Here is a 15,636-nt window from a genome sequence, read left to right as displayed (position 1 = left end):
TTGACTTTAGAAACTCAAAATATTTTGGATTTCCTATATCATAATGAAAACAGAATTTACCAAATGGAACAATAATTTATCCTTTTTCTTTTTATGCTTGATCCTTTTTATTTTTTTTATTTATCTTTGGCTGTTTTTAGCTTCTCGTACACAATATTAAGAAGAAAAAAATTGAATGGCTAGTCCTTTGATAGCCATTTAAATTCTATTTTTTAATTTTATTTATGAGCTTTTACCCGTGTAACGCCACTTGGCACACACCTAATCATCATCAGAATACATAAATAATTATGATTATTAAACCATATGAATACTTTATTGATTTAGTTGCTTGTAGATTTTTTAATAATCGGGTCCACGTACACACGTGCAGCGAAACAGATGTATTTCCAAGATCGGATTATCCAATAGATAACTGCCTAAGCCGGCGACTTTCAGGGCTCTGACATTTTGAGACTTGCAAGATAATTTTAAACCGAAGTCAGATGACGAGGACGTCACCTGAACTGGCACCCCTTCTCCACACCACACCAGCTGGAGAGCGTTTGGTCCGGACTGATTTAACGCGTACCAGAACTGCTTACAATACGGTTCTTGGGTGGAATAGGGTCTCGAACCTGAAACCTTCCGTTTCGGAAGTCGAGGCCTTACCACCAGGACATCGCAGCCCTAAAACTAATTTAAATTATAAAACTTTTGATTAATTAATAATTTTTCGAAATTTTAATATTTTCTACAGCATTTTTGGAGTATAATATAATCCTAAAATAATTTTTTTTTAATTTAAAGTATTAAATTTTATTTTTATGTGCAATTTTTTCTTTAATCTTAGAAAATTTTTTGAAATTAGTTTTAAGCAAAATTTTGCAAAAACGTCTCATTTTTATGTAACTATGTCCAAGAAAATAGCAAGATTGCAATTAATCAATCAAATTATATATTTTTTCGATCATATTTGATTTAACTTATTTCAAAATTTTTTACAATTTTATACAATTTATAACAATTTTTTTTTAACATTTTAAAATTGACGTTGTTTTTAAGCTGGTGTTCTTTTGTATATCTCGTGATGAAAAATAATTATTCGCAAAAGGCAATGTTGGATGTAATCAATGAAGACGTATCAAATCTGAAACATTATAATGTTTCGGACAAAAAGTTCGAAACTCTTTCTTCCACATTTTTTTTTTTTTTTTTCAAAAACCGAGCAATTCTATAACAGGAATTTGGCGCCATTGGCGACTTAAAAAAGTTTCTCCTTTAGAGGTTGGTGGGAACTGATACTCCTCGTTTCATTTGACAGTTAGAAAAGATATTTTCTTTCCGGAGATCTTTAGGAAGTGAGGCTATTAATGAAAGTATTTTAATATGTTTTCTTCTGGTTAAAATATTTTATTCTAAATTTGAAAAATCGTTTTTTACTCATAATGTATGATCCTGTGGTTATACTTCGATTATACTCAAGTGTTCTTCACAAACACAAAAGAGAATATGATGTTAATGAAGCCGATATTAGAACTGCGATACAAAACATGAAAGAAGTATACAAACCGAATCCAGGTAGTTTAGCCAACCCTACAGTTTCTGTTGCTGATTATAATGATGCTGCTCATCGATGTGCATATTTGCATAAATATGCCCCATTTCACACTGCACTTGTTGCTGATATGTTGGGAAGAGCTCTGCAACAAGATCTGAATGCTTTTCAAGATTTAATATATGCTTCGGGGCCTATGAATATTTGCAGTTTAGGAGGAGGACCAGGTAGTGATATCTTTGGTGTGCTTAGTGTTCTGAATGCAACATTTGGCTTTTTTCCAGTATCTGCAACTGTCATAGATTGCATGGAAAACTGGAGGGATCTGTTTTACGAATTAATAAATGAACTGCGTTATGGAAATTATGGTGCTCTTGGAGAGTGTGTTGGTGGGCAGTATTTTGACTGGAAATATTTACAACACAATCTCCTGGCCAAGATGACCAATCAAGTTAATACCGCAATAGCAAGAGCAAATTTAGTGACCATGATTAAATTTGTATCAGCATCTTCTTGCAAAGATACGTCTGCTATGATAAAGGTATGCTATTTATTTGTAATTTTAGTTATCAATTGTAATTAGTTTGCTTAGTTGAATTCAGCTGAAACCAGTTAAATATATCTTTTTTTTTTTTTTTTTTTTTTTAAGAAAAAAAGATAGGTTAAATTGAAATGTTTAATCGAATTAGGTATTCCTGCCATTTTTAAAGTTCAATATTTGGTATTAATGCATTCTTGGAAATGGTTAATGTGTATGTTTTTACTATTTTTGTTACTTGAAATATGTTATAAATTAACTAACAAAAGAAAGTTTTTTATTTTCATTGGGGAAAAAAATAACATTCGTTTTACAATCATATTTAACTTCAACAGACGTAAAATGCGTATTGATAGTCGTTAGAGCCACGTTCATGATAAAGTAAAAGAAGGCTTGAGAAAGAAAATTAACATTTATGAAAAACGAATCCATGTAAAAATAAACAGCAGTGCAAGTATGTTTTAAAAAATGACTAAGAAGTTGAGTTAAAATGCACAAGTTCAGGCATTATATGTACATGAAATAAAATTAAAAAAAAAACATTAACATTAACAATAAAAACAAACATTACATTAAAATAAAATAAAAATATTTTAACAAATGGCTATTACTATCCTTTTTTTAATATACTTTTTCATATTCTTATATTAATTAGGAATAAACAGCTGAAACATTATTAGACCTCTTTTCAGATAATATTTTACGTGTCAGTCTATGAACAATAAAAGTAAAATTATCAATTGGAAAAAAAATCACGTCTCTAGAGCCTTTTTTTTTTCTTTGAATAAGAAGCCTTTTATCATACAAGACAAGATTCTTTTAAATCTGAATAAAAATTATTTTATCTTCTGATATATTTGTGAACAAACGATAATTCATGCATTTCAAGCTTTGCTTTTCTGTTTTTATTTTGTTTTGTTTATTTTTGATTGTGAAAACATTTATTTATTTCATTTATCTGCATGTTTTGTGAGCACGTTAAGTGTCTCAGTATGATTAAATTGAGTTTTTTTTTTTTTTTTTGCTCGATTGTGACCAAAATAGACTTGTCTGAAATTTTGGAAAATTAACGTGTTAATCGAAAGCTTTCGAAACATATATTTCATATTTTCTTTTTAATATTAAAATTTTAATTTTGTAGATACATTTTTGTAATTTTATACAATGTGATATATTCACTTTTCTTTTGTATGTTAAGTTAATAATTCTGACTAAACAATTTTCATTTTATCAACCTTATTAATTTTATGATTAAAAAAAATCGCGGTCTTTATTGAGTTTGCCATTTTTATTTGTACAATAAATGAGGAAATATATTAATGGTTAAGCTTTAAATATTATGGAAAAATAATTTGAGTTATAATATGGCAGCAAATATCTGTAGAAATCACAAAACTAATATCAGTTTGGATATATATGAAACGAAACTTTGGGTGATAAGTAACTTGGGCAATGTAAATTCAATATTGAACGACGTTATTATCTAAAACAACTATGCCGTTACAACACTATTATCATTTCAATACCTTTTGATAAAAAAAATTTCTAATGCATGCAGATTTTGATTGAATAAACGATTTCTTTTTATTATTTGTTGTTTATCTTCGAATGCAATCATAGTTTCGATTTTGATGATTACGGTTGCTAAAGTTCACTAATCTGATAAAACTAGAAATATTTTTCTGTTTAATTTTAATTGCAATATCTTTTGTCTATTCTTACTTATGTTAATGATTGCTGCATTATTATTGCAATGATTTTACTAGAATAAACATATATTCAATTTCTTCTTTGTTAAATTGTTATCACAGAATATAGAGCATTAAATGTTATTTTTCTTATTAAATATATTATGTTACTTTTTTATCATTTCATTATAATTAAAAGAAATAGAGAAGTTTGAATAATTGCTTTTATTGCAGTAATTCTTGGTTTTATCTCTTCTGATAGATGTTCCTAAGATACTTCTGATATTTTTATTTTGAAAACAGTTATCTTAGTTTCAGTTATCGCCCCATTTAATTTTAAAATTTAATTAAATCACCGTGAATTGAACTTGTATCCTTAAAAGTTATTTTCTTTCATATAAAACTTCGTTTGGACATTTTTTTTTTAAAAACCAGATATACAGTAGGTACTAAAAATTAGGCAAACTTAAAAGAATGCTATCTCTGTCTTATCTTTATCCTGCAAAGCATGATTAATATTCCAAATTAATAAAAATGATAAACCAATGACAAGCGGTGGCGGAAAGTGTTACAGAGATTAAAATGACAAACATTTATGATTAACAAAACCTGCGATATTTATAAATTATAATACTTAGCCATATAATGATTTTTCGTTGAGTTTATTTAATTTTAATATTATTAAACATGATTATAAGTAATCATTATCAGATTATTTAGTAATCATTATACATAATTATAAGTAATCATCATCAGATTATTTAGTAATATTAAACATGATTATAAGTAATCATTATCAAATTATTTAGTAATTATTGAACTTGATAATTTAATATTAGTTTAATACGCTTTTGTAACTCAAGAATAAAGTAGAATTTTTTTTGAAAAAAAAAGTTTTGAGATATAATGATGTCTTGAAAAAATAACAGAATCATTTCGATGAACTTGTAGGCAAAGCAGTTAGGTAAATTAGGTAATTAGCAATTCCTAATTACCTAAATTAATTTTTTTTTCAAATTCCCTTCAATTCTTAACAGAAAGATAAAATATTGCTTATTGGAATAGTCATAAAAAATGGCTTTATTATTAGTTTAATCTACTATATAGGACTTTGAAGTTTTAATGCAAATGTTAAAAGTTCGTTATTATCCAGCAAGAACAAAAAATTTATCGTCTGCACATTAAATGTATTTAAAGAAATAAATTCTTGTTTGCAATTGTTCTTCATTTCTTTAAATCCAGAAAATATCATTTTATGATTCAAATCAGTAATTTATCATTTGATATTTCTGAAAAAAATATCTGCTATTTTTAGTTAAGATTGGAATTGAAATCTTATTTATTGAATTTCTGAATATTTCAATCTTTCTCTATGTTTTCAATTATAATTATTAATTGGAATAAAAAGAGTATATTATTAGTTTTTTTAAGCATATTTATGTTACAATTATAACGACTGTCTTTTTTAATAAAATATATTCTGAGTAGTGTAATAAACAACGGATTGGAGGACCTCCAGACAAAAGCTCCGAATGCATAAATATACAGAAAATGATCTTACATATAATAAATGTTACAACATATAATTCAAAATCGAAGCAGCGACCTATTTTATGTCGCGATAATGTAATTGATATTCGTTTAGTAAATTGGTTGACCACTATAAAAATCAGTTTGTAATTTTCTAATATTTCCTTCTAATATTTATATAACCAGCAAATATTCTCTCTGGATAACAAAATATTAAATTTTTCGGATAGTATTCAATTATATTCTACTACCAAAGAAACAAATTCTGTAAAATTTCGAGTGTCTATTTCTGATAGTGCAGAAGATTTCCGTTTTTATGTATGTTATCACGAAGAAAATAAAATTTTAGAAAATAACTGGGCTTTTAAAAAAAAGACTAAATAAAGGTAAAAAAAAGTATTCTCACATTCTTACTTTCAAGATAAGGATTATAATAAAATACATTCAAAAGAACTAGAACACGAACAACTTTTAGAATTTTTTTTTGAAAGTAATGTTTTTTGTATAAGATTGACAATAAATATTTCTGCTCCTTTATTTTTACGTAATTAATATTCTTTAAGCTATTAAACTTTAGTCCACGTGCAGACAATTTCAAAATTAGAAAAGAAAATATGCTTAGAAATTTTATTTTATTGTATTTTCTTTCCAAAACTGGCAATTTAGGTCATGTTAAAAATATAAGATGTTAAATACTGAAAATCACTAACAAGCTTTTCTTTTCACTTATGGTGTTTTGATCTTCATAAAATTATTTACTGTTTTATTATCAGAAACATAGTTTTGAGTTGCCTACCAGGTTGTGAAAAAAAAAAGACTGTGTACTATATATTCATTTACACTTTATATATCATTCACACTTTAATAGAATCATTAGAATTTTTAAGAAGATTCTGAATTTGCAGATCGCAAATCAATTTGTGCTGACTTGTGACAAGATCATCAATATATTTATGTATCTTTTCACAAATTGCAGTATTCTGATGTGAACTTAAGATTTTCATCCTGCACACATTAAAAATATTTTTTATAAAATTATTACTTGATAATACTGTAATTTCTAAAAGTTCCTTCTTGGTCTATAAAACCTCTTTCGGAAATAATGTATGCCTTGTTCTAGGAAATAATTCTACGCCCTGAAAATGTGGTGGGTCATTCGCTGTGCCTATAAATTCAGCAATCTTTGATGGAAAATGAGAGTTTAAAATTTTTTTTAACTTATTGATTTATTGCTGGATTTTATTCTCTCTGGAAACCTAACCTTTATTCTCTCTGACACACCTAAGGAATTCGCTCTGCCTATCCAATTCTTGTTACGCCACTGGCATTTATACTTTATAAGTCTTGTTCATCTTCAATATCTTGCATTTGATTGTTGCTCAATTTCAAATATCCCGACTACATCCAGAGGCATTTCTTTCTTTCTTTTTTTTAAATAATGACATTTGCAACAATTTTCTTTTTCATTTCCAGATGACAATTATGAAAAAACTTAATGGATTGGTGGAAAAAAATTATTATTTAAATATTTTTTTTTTTCAAATGCTTCAAAAAAATTTGCACTAAATTAGACCTTTTATTTCAAACACTCTTGATCAAAAACAAATGACTGAATTGATATATTCTTCATTATATACATATATTCATTGATGTATGAGCTAAAAATTTTACAGTCACTCAAAATTCCTGCAAATTAAATGAGTTTTAGTGTGAAATTCTAAATTTGTTTGGAGAATTTTGGCCCTTTTTCAAAACTTATTATTTCACTTATGTTCAACTCCAAAACAATGTTATGAATAAAATATATGCCAATGCATGGCAATAATATTTTAGTAATCGTGTTTTGAAAAATGAAAATTTATGGAAAAACGGCATTTCGAGAAAAACGAGTTTCTATTTTTAATATTCAATGAGATGAGTAAGGGATTTTTCTTTAAAATCTTCGAAATTTATAGGCTATTTCTTCTTTTTCTCGAGCGCATTTCATTCCTTTTTAATTTTTCAGTTTTGGAAATTTTTTCTTTGTTGTGTTCTTGAATATCATGAGTATTTATCGTGATCAGCTATACAGCTGCTGCTGAAAGTATTCACTAATTTCTCTAACTTGAAAATACATGTTATCTAACAAGACAATTCTTTTATCAGTTAATACTTGTCATTAGCACCAGTATGTGCTTTGTATGTGTTTACTGTCAGAAGTTTGAAGAATTCATCATTGATAAATCTTTCAATAGTTCTAAACGTAAGAATCTATCAATTTTTTTCAAAAGTTCCGTTTGTAAATTTGATAATGAAATGATTTAAACTTTTAGTCGTTTTTTTAGCTTTATATTTATGTAAAAATATCTTTGTGAGTTATTTCTCTGAAGAAAACTTAGATATCTAATAATGTGTTTATATTTTATAGAAAATATTTAGGACAATGAGACCTGGATCTTTAGTTCTTTACATAGACAACGCAGGCGGCGGATTTCACCAATTGGTCAGGAAAGAAGCTCGTGATTGTAACTTGATTACAGTGTTTGGTCCCTTGAAGCATGAACTGTATGTAAATCACAATTTTAATACTAAACGCTTCGGATACACTCCTTGTCTGGAAACTAAAGTCACTGTTGAGATATGGAGAAAAACTCACCGGAATATAAATATCCACTTGGAATTGAACGAACCCTCGTCATTCACTGTGGAAAATATAAATGCACAAGCTGAAAAACCTGCCAGAGAAAATTCCAGATTAATTTATAAATTTTCATCACCTGAATCTATTAACAACCAAAGGGGACCCTACAACAAACCATACGTTAATTCACAATCTATATACATTCATCAGCAGAGAGTTATAAGCTCTCAGCCATCGGATCACCCAGAAGCTCAGGCTTTAATTTCCAGTCATAATATCAATACTAGACGTACTGGATCTCATGCTAATGAAGTAATACAATCTCAACCTTTGAGAATTACATCAACTATGTCAGAATCAGGGAGAAATGAAAATGATGATTGTTGCACTTGTTGTGTTATTTCATAGTCTACTTATTAAAAACTGATTTTTAATGAGAATCAATTGTGAACTTTGAGATTAATTACAACTGTAAAGTGCCAAGCAATTGAATTGAATTGTTCTCATGTTAACGATACTGAACGATCTCAACCTTTGACCATCACGTCACCTATGTCAGAATCAGAGAGAAATGAAGATGATTGTTGCACTTGTGTTATTTCGTAGTTTACTAATTCTAAACTGATTTTCAGTAAGACTCCTCTGTAAACTGTGAGATTAATTACAACAATAAAGTGCCAAGCAATTTATTGAATTTTCTTTGGATTTCTTAAAATGATGTCTTGAGTACTTTATGTATTTTGTGTTACTTCTCCACTAAAAAGTAATTTGTTAAAAAAAATTTCCCTTTTTTTCAATTTCTTTATTTTAAAGAGGTTTTTGTTAAATATTTTATTATTATTTTTTATTTCTTGCCTTAATATTCTCCCTGTATTTGTTTTCAATATATCTGTTATAGATAATTTCGCTGATCATTCTAATTTTTTTAGTGATTTTTGAATACTTAAAAAACTTTTCTATTTATATTTTGTCTTATCTCTGCATAATAAAACGAAAATTCTTGCTATCGAAACTCTTGATTCTGTGTGCTTATTGTTCCTAAAACTTGCAATTTAGCTTCTTTAAAAATAGGATAATATAAGGTAACAGAATTGTACATTTCCATGTGCAAATTAATTAATTTGTGCTCATTAAAAGATTTGCTTGTTTCTTCAATCTCCATGTTGTTTTTCGTAATAATATAAATGCTTTTGTTGTTAATAGTAAAAAAAAAAAAAAAAAAAAAAAAATACTAATAAAATGGAAAGGAAAAAATGAATGAACATCTTATAATGCATGTGAAATTTTATACATTGTTAACATTATTGAAGTTAATAGCATTGTTTTTAAAGGAAGGAAACATATTTTGCCACAACTTCTGGAATTGACTGGACCTACCACCACCGTGTATTTACGCAGAACGCAAAAGGAAGCCCGTCTTTTGTAAAATCAGATACACTTTGCTGAGATGGTAGCAATATCAATCCATGATGAATCGTCATCCAATTTAATATCTCTGCAAGTAGACATTGGTAATAACAGTTGGCAACAAATGATTTTTAAAGGACACCTATTTCATTAATAGTTTTCAACGACCTTGCCTACGTATAACAGCGACATTGATCTTATCCTATGGTAATGTTGCCATTTACCATTGTACAGACTTAAGTGGCAGACCTCCAAAAAGACTCAGTGGGGCAACTAAATGACAAGTGTCTATAGATGCCATTCTTAGGGTGTACCATTATTTAATTTAGTTTAGTTATATTAAGTCCCTTTTTAAGGAACCACTAGGGCTATTTTGAGATGAACCTCTTAATTTTGAACCCTGGTCAGATGATGAGGACGAAACCTGAGCTGACACACTTCCCGCTCTCAAAACTTCCACACCACAGCAAGGGTGTGTCAGGAAGGAAAGATTATGTAAAGAAGTGCATTTATGTCAACATTTAAAACATACCATGAAGGTTCTAAAAAATAACACGCTCCAGTCGCCATTTCTCTCATTATGCCACTTAGAGGATTCTACGTTCTACTCGTCGATAATTTCTTCGATCAGTAAAAGGTCCATGTTACTTGGTTTATAAGAGAATGATATTTTTCTCAGTATTTTGTCGAAATAGTACTTTCAACAATCGGAATTACAGTGTAAAGGTCCGTTTTAGATTTATAGAATCAGACGGGCAACAATGTTGTTTATTTGCTTGGTGTTTATGGAAATATATGTTTTATTCCGAATCATCTGATTCTCATTTATATATCACCCAAAAAATTGATTTTTGTTTATTTTGTGATATCTTAGTGAAGAATCTATTATTAAATGAAGGGTGATTTAGTAAAGGGTCAGTAAATGGTATTAGCGATATGTCGTTATTGGCCAATCCATGGTTTGAGATGCATAAAAAATTGCATTAGAATAAAGCAAATATTAGAAGATATTGGATGTTTTGCATTGACGATTTTATTTTTTTTCATAACTTTTCTTCTCGAATTTACGGCTTCATATAATAATTATTTTAGGGAATACTTCAGTCAAAAAATTTAATGTAGAGATTTATTTCTCTGAGAATAATTCTTTCTCTCGTTTCAGATAATACTTATAGACATGAAGATTAGAGAGCTTGTTCTTTCTATAGACTAATTATAGACTATAGACTTTCTATAGAAGAATTTCATTAGTTACTAAATAAGGAAACAAAAAAAATTATTTGAAGTAATGTTGTTTCAGAATAACAAATATTTAATTAAAAATAGATTCTCAATACAAAAGAATAAATAAGATATGTGCTTTAATTTGAAAAGAAAATGTAGAGAAAAATGTTTCCGAAAAAACTATTTCTTCGGAATTTTATTTATGAGCTATATTTTGCTTTTTTCTTTCTCCTAAACGTAATATAGAGAAAGTATTGTAATCGTTGAAAAAATTTTTGACGAATCTCCATGTTTTAGATCTTTCTGAGTTCAAAAAACGCATTTTTTAAAAAGTATCCGTCTATTTTGTGAGAAAGATAACTCAAAAACACTTTGAGCAATTCTGATGAAATTTAGTATACCAACTTAAAACTAAGTACATAGATTTCTATAAAATTTTGAGCAAACTCCGTTCAGGGGAAATCTGTCTGTCCGATTGTTCTAACTAAAAACCGAAGACAGCTAGGTAGATAAAGTTCGATATCCAGAATTTGTCTATAGTCATCAAACTTTGATAAGTGTATAGACAAAAAAGGATTGGCCATCTTTTAGAACTATGTAAACGCGATAATTCAAAAACACAATAAATATATCAAGTTTGATATGGGATTTTGTGGCTACAAATGTAGTTTTGTATCAAATCTTTTTTTCAATCGATCGAGAAAAACGTGCCTAAACACAAATTCGACTTTTGGATACTATTAATGCATGCCAGGGATTAATCGCCAAATAACTTGCCAGGAATAACGCGATGGATTGAGTAAAAGTGCTGAATTGACGCCAAAGGTTAATATTTCGTAACTACTGTAAGCCAATGCCAGACAAGGCGTTCACTGAGATAACATCTTTGTTAGAGAATATGCGAGAAAGTTTGGGGGAAAGCTCTTTCGCTGATTATATTAAAACGTTATTTTTTTAAATATTTTTTAAAGAAATGCTTAAAGTATTGTGCGACTATTAACCCTTTTTGTAAAATGATGAATATAGCTCGTCATTGAATTTTCATGCCGTACAGCACGATGACATTCAACATGCGACTAAAGTTACTGTTATATGATAATAAATTTCGTTCAAATTTTTGAATACGGCAGCACTTTTTTGTTTCGTTGATATAATAGATAACTATTACATATTATATACCGTTAGAACTTCTTAATATAAATCACGATCAAATTGTTGTTAGTCAGTGGGATTTCATTCGTATTAACATTCAGAGGGAGCATCGGTCCGGTCAATATATATTTTTACTAAAGGAAAAAATGTTTTGTAAAATAAACACTGTAATGGATATGAAGACTAGATTATGAAGATCAAAATGATTAGAGGGATTCTGAAAACTCAGAAGAAATAAGCCTACGTTTACCTAATACTATATTGAAATTTATGATAGTGAAGGTACTTACGTATTAACGCCACTGCAGCTACAGATTTGGCGGTTTTTAAGTGCCGCCAATCACTTTCAAATTCAACGCCAGAAAATGAAGATACGCTAGAGAACTAATAAGTGATTCTAGTGAATGTTCTGGAATCGTAGACATACCATCAGAAGTATGGAAGCAAATAGATAAGGTGCCTGAAATAAATAAATAAAAATTACTGGAGTACCTGGCATAAAAACTCTCATTTTGGGAAAATTAAGTGCTAATCCAAAGTCACTAAATGTTTTTGAGGAAATGTTGAAATGATCTTACGAATTACAATAATATATATCCATATCAATAATGTACTTTTATTTAATAATATGTAAAAATTATAAAATCAAACAAGTTTTTTTAAATAAAAATTAAATGGTTATTTTCTGTACAAATTTTCATTATTAAATTTTACAGGAATTGTATTTGTTTATATTAAATTTTATATTCAATACCACTAATTCTTATCCAATTTTATTTAATTCTAAAAAAATATGGGTAATCAATAAAATCTAAATTTTATTTTATGTAATGTTTATAATTTATTCCTTAGTATAAAGAGTGCATTATATTTCTAATAATATTCTTTTTCTCGTGCAGAAAATATTTACTTGCATGAAACCTGGAGCTCTAGTTGTGTATATTGACAATGCTGGCGGAGGATTTCACAAGTTGGTGACAAAGGAAGCAGAAGATTGCAAGTTCAAAAGTGTATTTTATCTTAATCATGAAACTTTTATAGAACCAGATCTCAGAATCAAAAAGTTTGGATATATGCCCTGTTGTGAAAGTAGAGTAAGCTTCCATATCTGGAGAAAAGCATCTCTGGAAAAGAGAAATTGTTCTGTTCCAAATTATACATTTAAAGAACAGGATTTTCCTCCTTTGCAAACCAATACCATTCTATCGCCTAAAAAATATGAAAATCAGCTTGATAATGAAAGTTTTGTACATAATACGAGGATTTCTGTCTCCAGCTCTTCAGCTAGTTCGTTCCCTAAATTTATCGATGCAGACGACACAGAGTTTTTTCAAGAAACATTATGTTCCAAATATAGTACAAATGCTGTTTATGGTTTCAGTGAGGTGAATCTCAGAATACACGAAAATTCACCGAGCAATTCATCTGAATCTCACAATGAGACATATTCAAGAGAAATCTCTGCTGAAGAATCTATTCAATATGGATTTGCCTGGGATGCCAGTAATAAAAAATGGCTGGATTTTGTCAGCAAACGGAATACAAATGCTACATCTGTGAAAAATGTCAAAACATCCGAAAAATTATTATGCAAAACATCTGAAACTCAAAGGAAGCCATATCCAAAGGAAATCCTTGCAGAGGAATCCATTCAATTAGAAATTGCCAAGAATACTTTTACAAATTGCACAGATTTTGCTATTAGCCAATTACATTCAAAACATCCAGCTGACGCTTCCAATTTGAATACCGTAACATTCGAATGTTCCCGAGTTAAACCATTTGAAATCCAAAAGGCCACGAACCGAAGACAAATTGCTGTTTCAGAATCTTTTCCCAATAGAGATTCTTCTGCAAGTCTTAGTTGGTGGGATTATATTCGTGGCCTTTTCTATCAAGAATTGATTGGTATAATAGCTGAAGAATTTATTAGCTTGTACCAAGAACCTCCGGTGCAATCATTGCAACAAATGTACACCATCGGTGCAACCATTGCCGAAAGATTCCAGTTTTATCTCTTTGAAAACATGATATAAAAAAAAAGAAATTCTAAAAGAACAGAAAATGTAATGCTTCATACTGTTCGAATAGGCTCTATATGAATTACCTGAAATCCAAAAGACCACAGAACGAAGAAAAGTTGCTGCTCCAGAATCTTTCTCTAATAGCAACTCTTCTACACGGCTTAGTTGGTTGGATCCTACTCGTAGCATGCTGTAGTAGGAACTTATTGATTTAATAAATGGAGAATTTATTAGCTTGTACCAAGAAGAACAAATGTACACCATCGGTACAACCATTGGAGGAAGATTCCAAATTTTTCTCTTTGAAAGTACCTAATTAATGTGAAAAAAAAGTGAGAAAATGCATAAAGATTCATATTTTCTCTTACTGGCTAGAGTCAGTTATATCTAACAATAATCTAAAACCAGTACAAATATGTCCATTCAGAACTTAAGCAGCTATTGTGCGCACTGAAAGGTCGGGAAAAAGGCCCGCCGTAGGAAGATCACGTGGCCACAGACGGACAATGGCAAATGGTTGTCTCATCGGGACAAGCATTTGCCAGTAAGCAGAGTTCAAACGGGGTCAAATATTGCGCTAAGTAGAGCGTTACGCCTACTTCAAGAATATCACGTGGCCGCAATAGGACAATGGTAAGTAATTGTCCCGATGAGACAACCATTTGCCATTTTACCATTGGGATCACGTGATGCTTTTGAGGTAGGCATGACCTTCTATTACGCGCAATAGTTGGCCTCATGTGAATGCTGCTTAAGACTCGAAGCAGACTGACCGAGATTGTGAGTGCAAGATCCTCTCCAGTAGCTGCACTTTGAAGGACTGAAATTCCATTTTTATGCAATATTATTTTGTGTAAATATACTTGATTGTACATTTTGAGCAATATTGAAACCATATTTTTATTAAATTATATGGAAATACAATATAAAATGTCGTAAAATGTTGAATTATTACATTTAGTATCAAATGTACCTTAATTTTTCTATTGACATATTATAATAAGTACAGTACATGTCATTTAATGTGATCATTTCGGGACTTAAAAATTTTGGTAACATTAACCGATTTACCGTTATTTATGTATGGATAACTGTGTGAATATTGAGCAAAAGAATGAATGAATGAATTATACCACTAAATAATAATTCCCTTACAGATAAAAAGAAAACAAAGGCACCAATAATACACAGGCTTAATGCAATATTCTTAACGTCTAAATAAAATAACTCTCAAATCTCGGAGATATAGGACCACAGAGTCAAGGTGTTTTATCCAAAGTATTTGTCACTGGCGCATTAAACGAATGGAGTAAAATGCACGACATTTTTATCATATTAAAGGGGGGGGGGTGCATTTACTTTTGAGCCATCCATTTTTTTTCGAAAATAGTAATTAAAAATATTTTATAGCTATTGTTTATCGCCAATTATTCCTTAACAGTTTACATATACATAGTTCGTATTTGTATTAAAATATTTTGAACGATATTTCATGCCAAGTTTCAAAATATCAAGTGCTTGATGTTTCGATGTCCGTTGGAGTATTTTCTTCAATAGATTCACCGCCGTCGGAATTAGTAACCTTTATTATTTGATCTTCCTCACACAAAATTCAAAATTTTACTAGGAAGAGCATGTGAAATTTTCAACTATAATTAAGAATTTCACTTTTGTCTCTAAAACTTACTCAGATCTATTTTTTTAATCAATTTTACTGTTGTAACAAAGTTACTGACGATGGTGCTTCATGATTATTCAACAAATTTCAAGCCAAATCTGTCAGTTGTCCGTTTAAACCAGTCTACTTACTGTTCGTTTACGGATTCTGAAACCTTCCACAGTTTTGCGCATGCGTCAAGAGGAGTTTATTTTCTCAAAAAAGGGATGAGAAAGAAGATGGAAGGAAGAGATGTTAA

The 15,636-nt window shown here is 29.3% G+C and overlaps 1 protein-coding gene across 2 annotated transcripts; it reads left to right on the top strand.

The window, feature by feature from the left end:
* The first annotated feature begins 1,313 nt into the window (after positions 1-1,313).
* Positions 1,314-14,610, top strand: LOC129971113 (uncharacterized). Of its 2 annotated transcripts, none has more exons than XM_056084597.1 (2): positions 1,314-2,078; positions 12,596-14,610. In XM_056084597.1, exons 1-2 carry the CDS (start codon positions 1,428-1,430, stop codon positions 13,730-13,732), a joined length of 1,788 nt encoding a protein of 595 aa, XP_055940572.1. In that variant the 5' UTR covers positions 1,314-1,427; the 3' UTR covers positions 13,733-14,610. The 2 variants fall into 2 exon arrangements, with proteins under 2 accessions (XP_055940572.1, XP_055940573.1); XM_056084598.1 differs by lacking the exon at positions 12,596-14,610 and adding an exon at positions 7,701-8,752.
* The last annotated feature ends 1,026 nt before the right edge of the window (positions 14,611-15,636 follow it).

Source organism: Argiope bruennichi, chromosome 6 (assembly GCF_947563725.1).
Source record: "Argiope bruennichi chromosome 6, qqArgBrue1.1, whole genome shotgun sequence".
Lineage (NCBI taxonomy): Eukaryota > Metazoa > Arthropoda > Arachnida > Araneae > Araneidae > Argiope > Argiope bruennichi.
The sequence above is the reverse complement of the archived record's forward strand: the minus strand, read 5'-3'. Positions and strand labels throughout refer to the sequence as shown.

Bases quoted from the DNA above. Each gene is read 5' to 3' on its own strand.
- LOC129971113 (XM_056084597.1), top strand. From the start codon at position 1,428: ATGTATGATCCTGTGGTTATACTTCGATTATACTCAAGTGTTCTTCAC. The intron at 2,079-12,595 runs GTATGCTATTTA...TTTCTCGTGCAG, and splicing joins ATACGTCTGCTATGATAAAG to AAAATATTTACTTGCATGAA.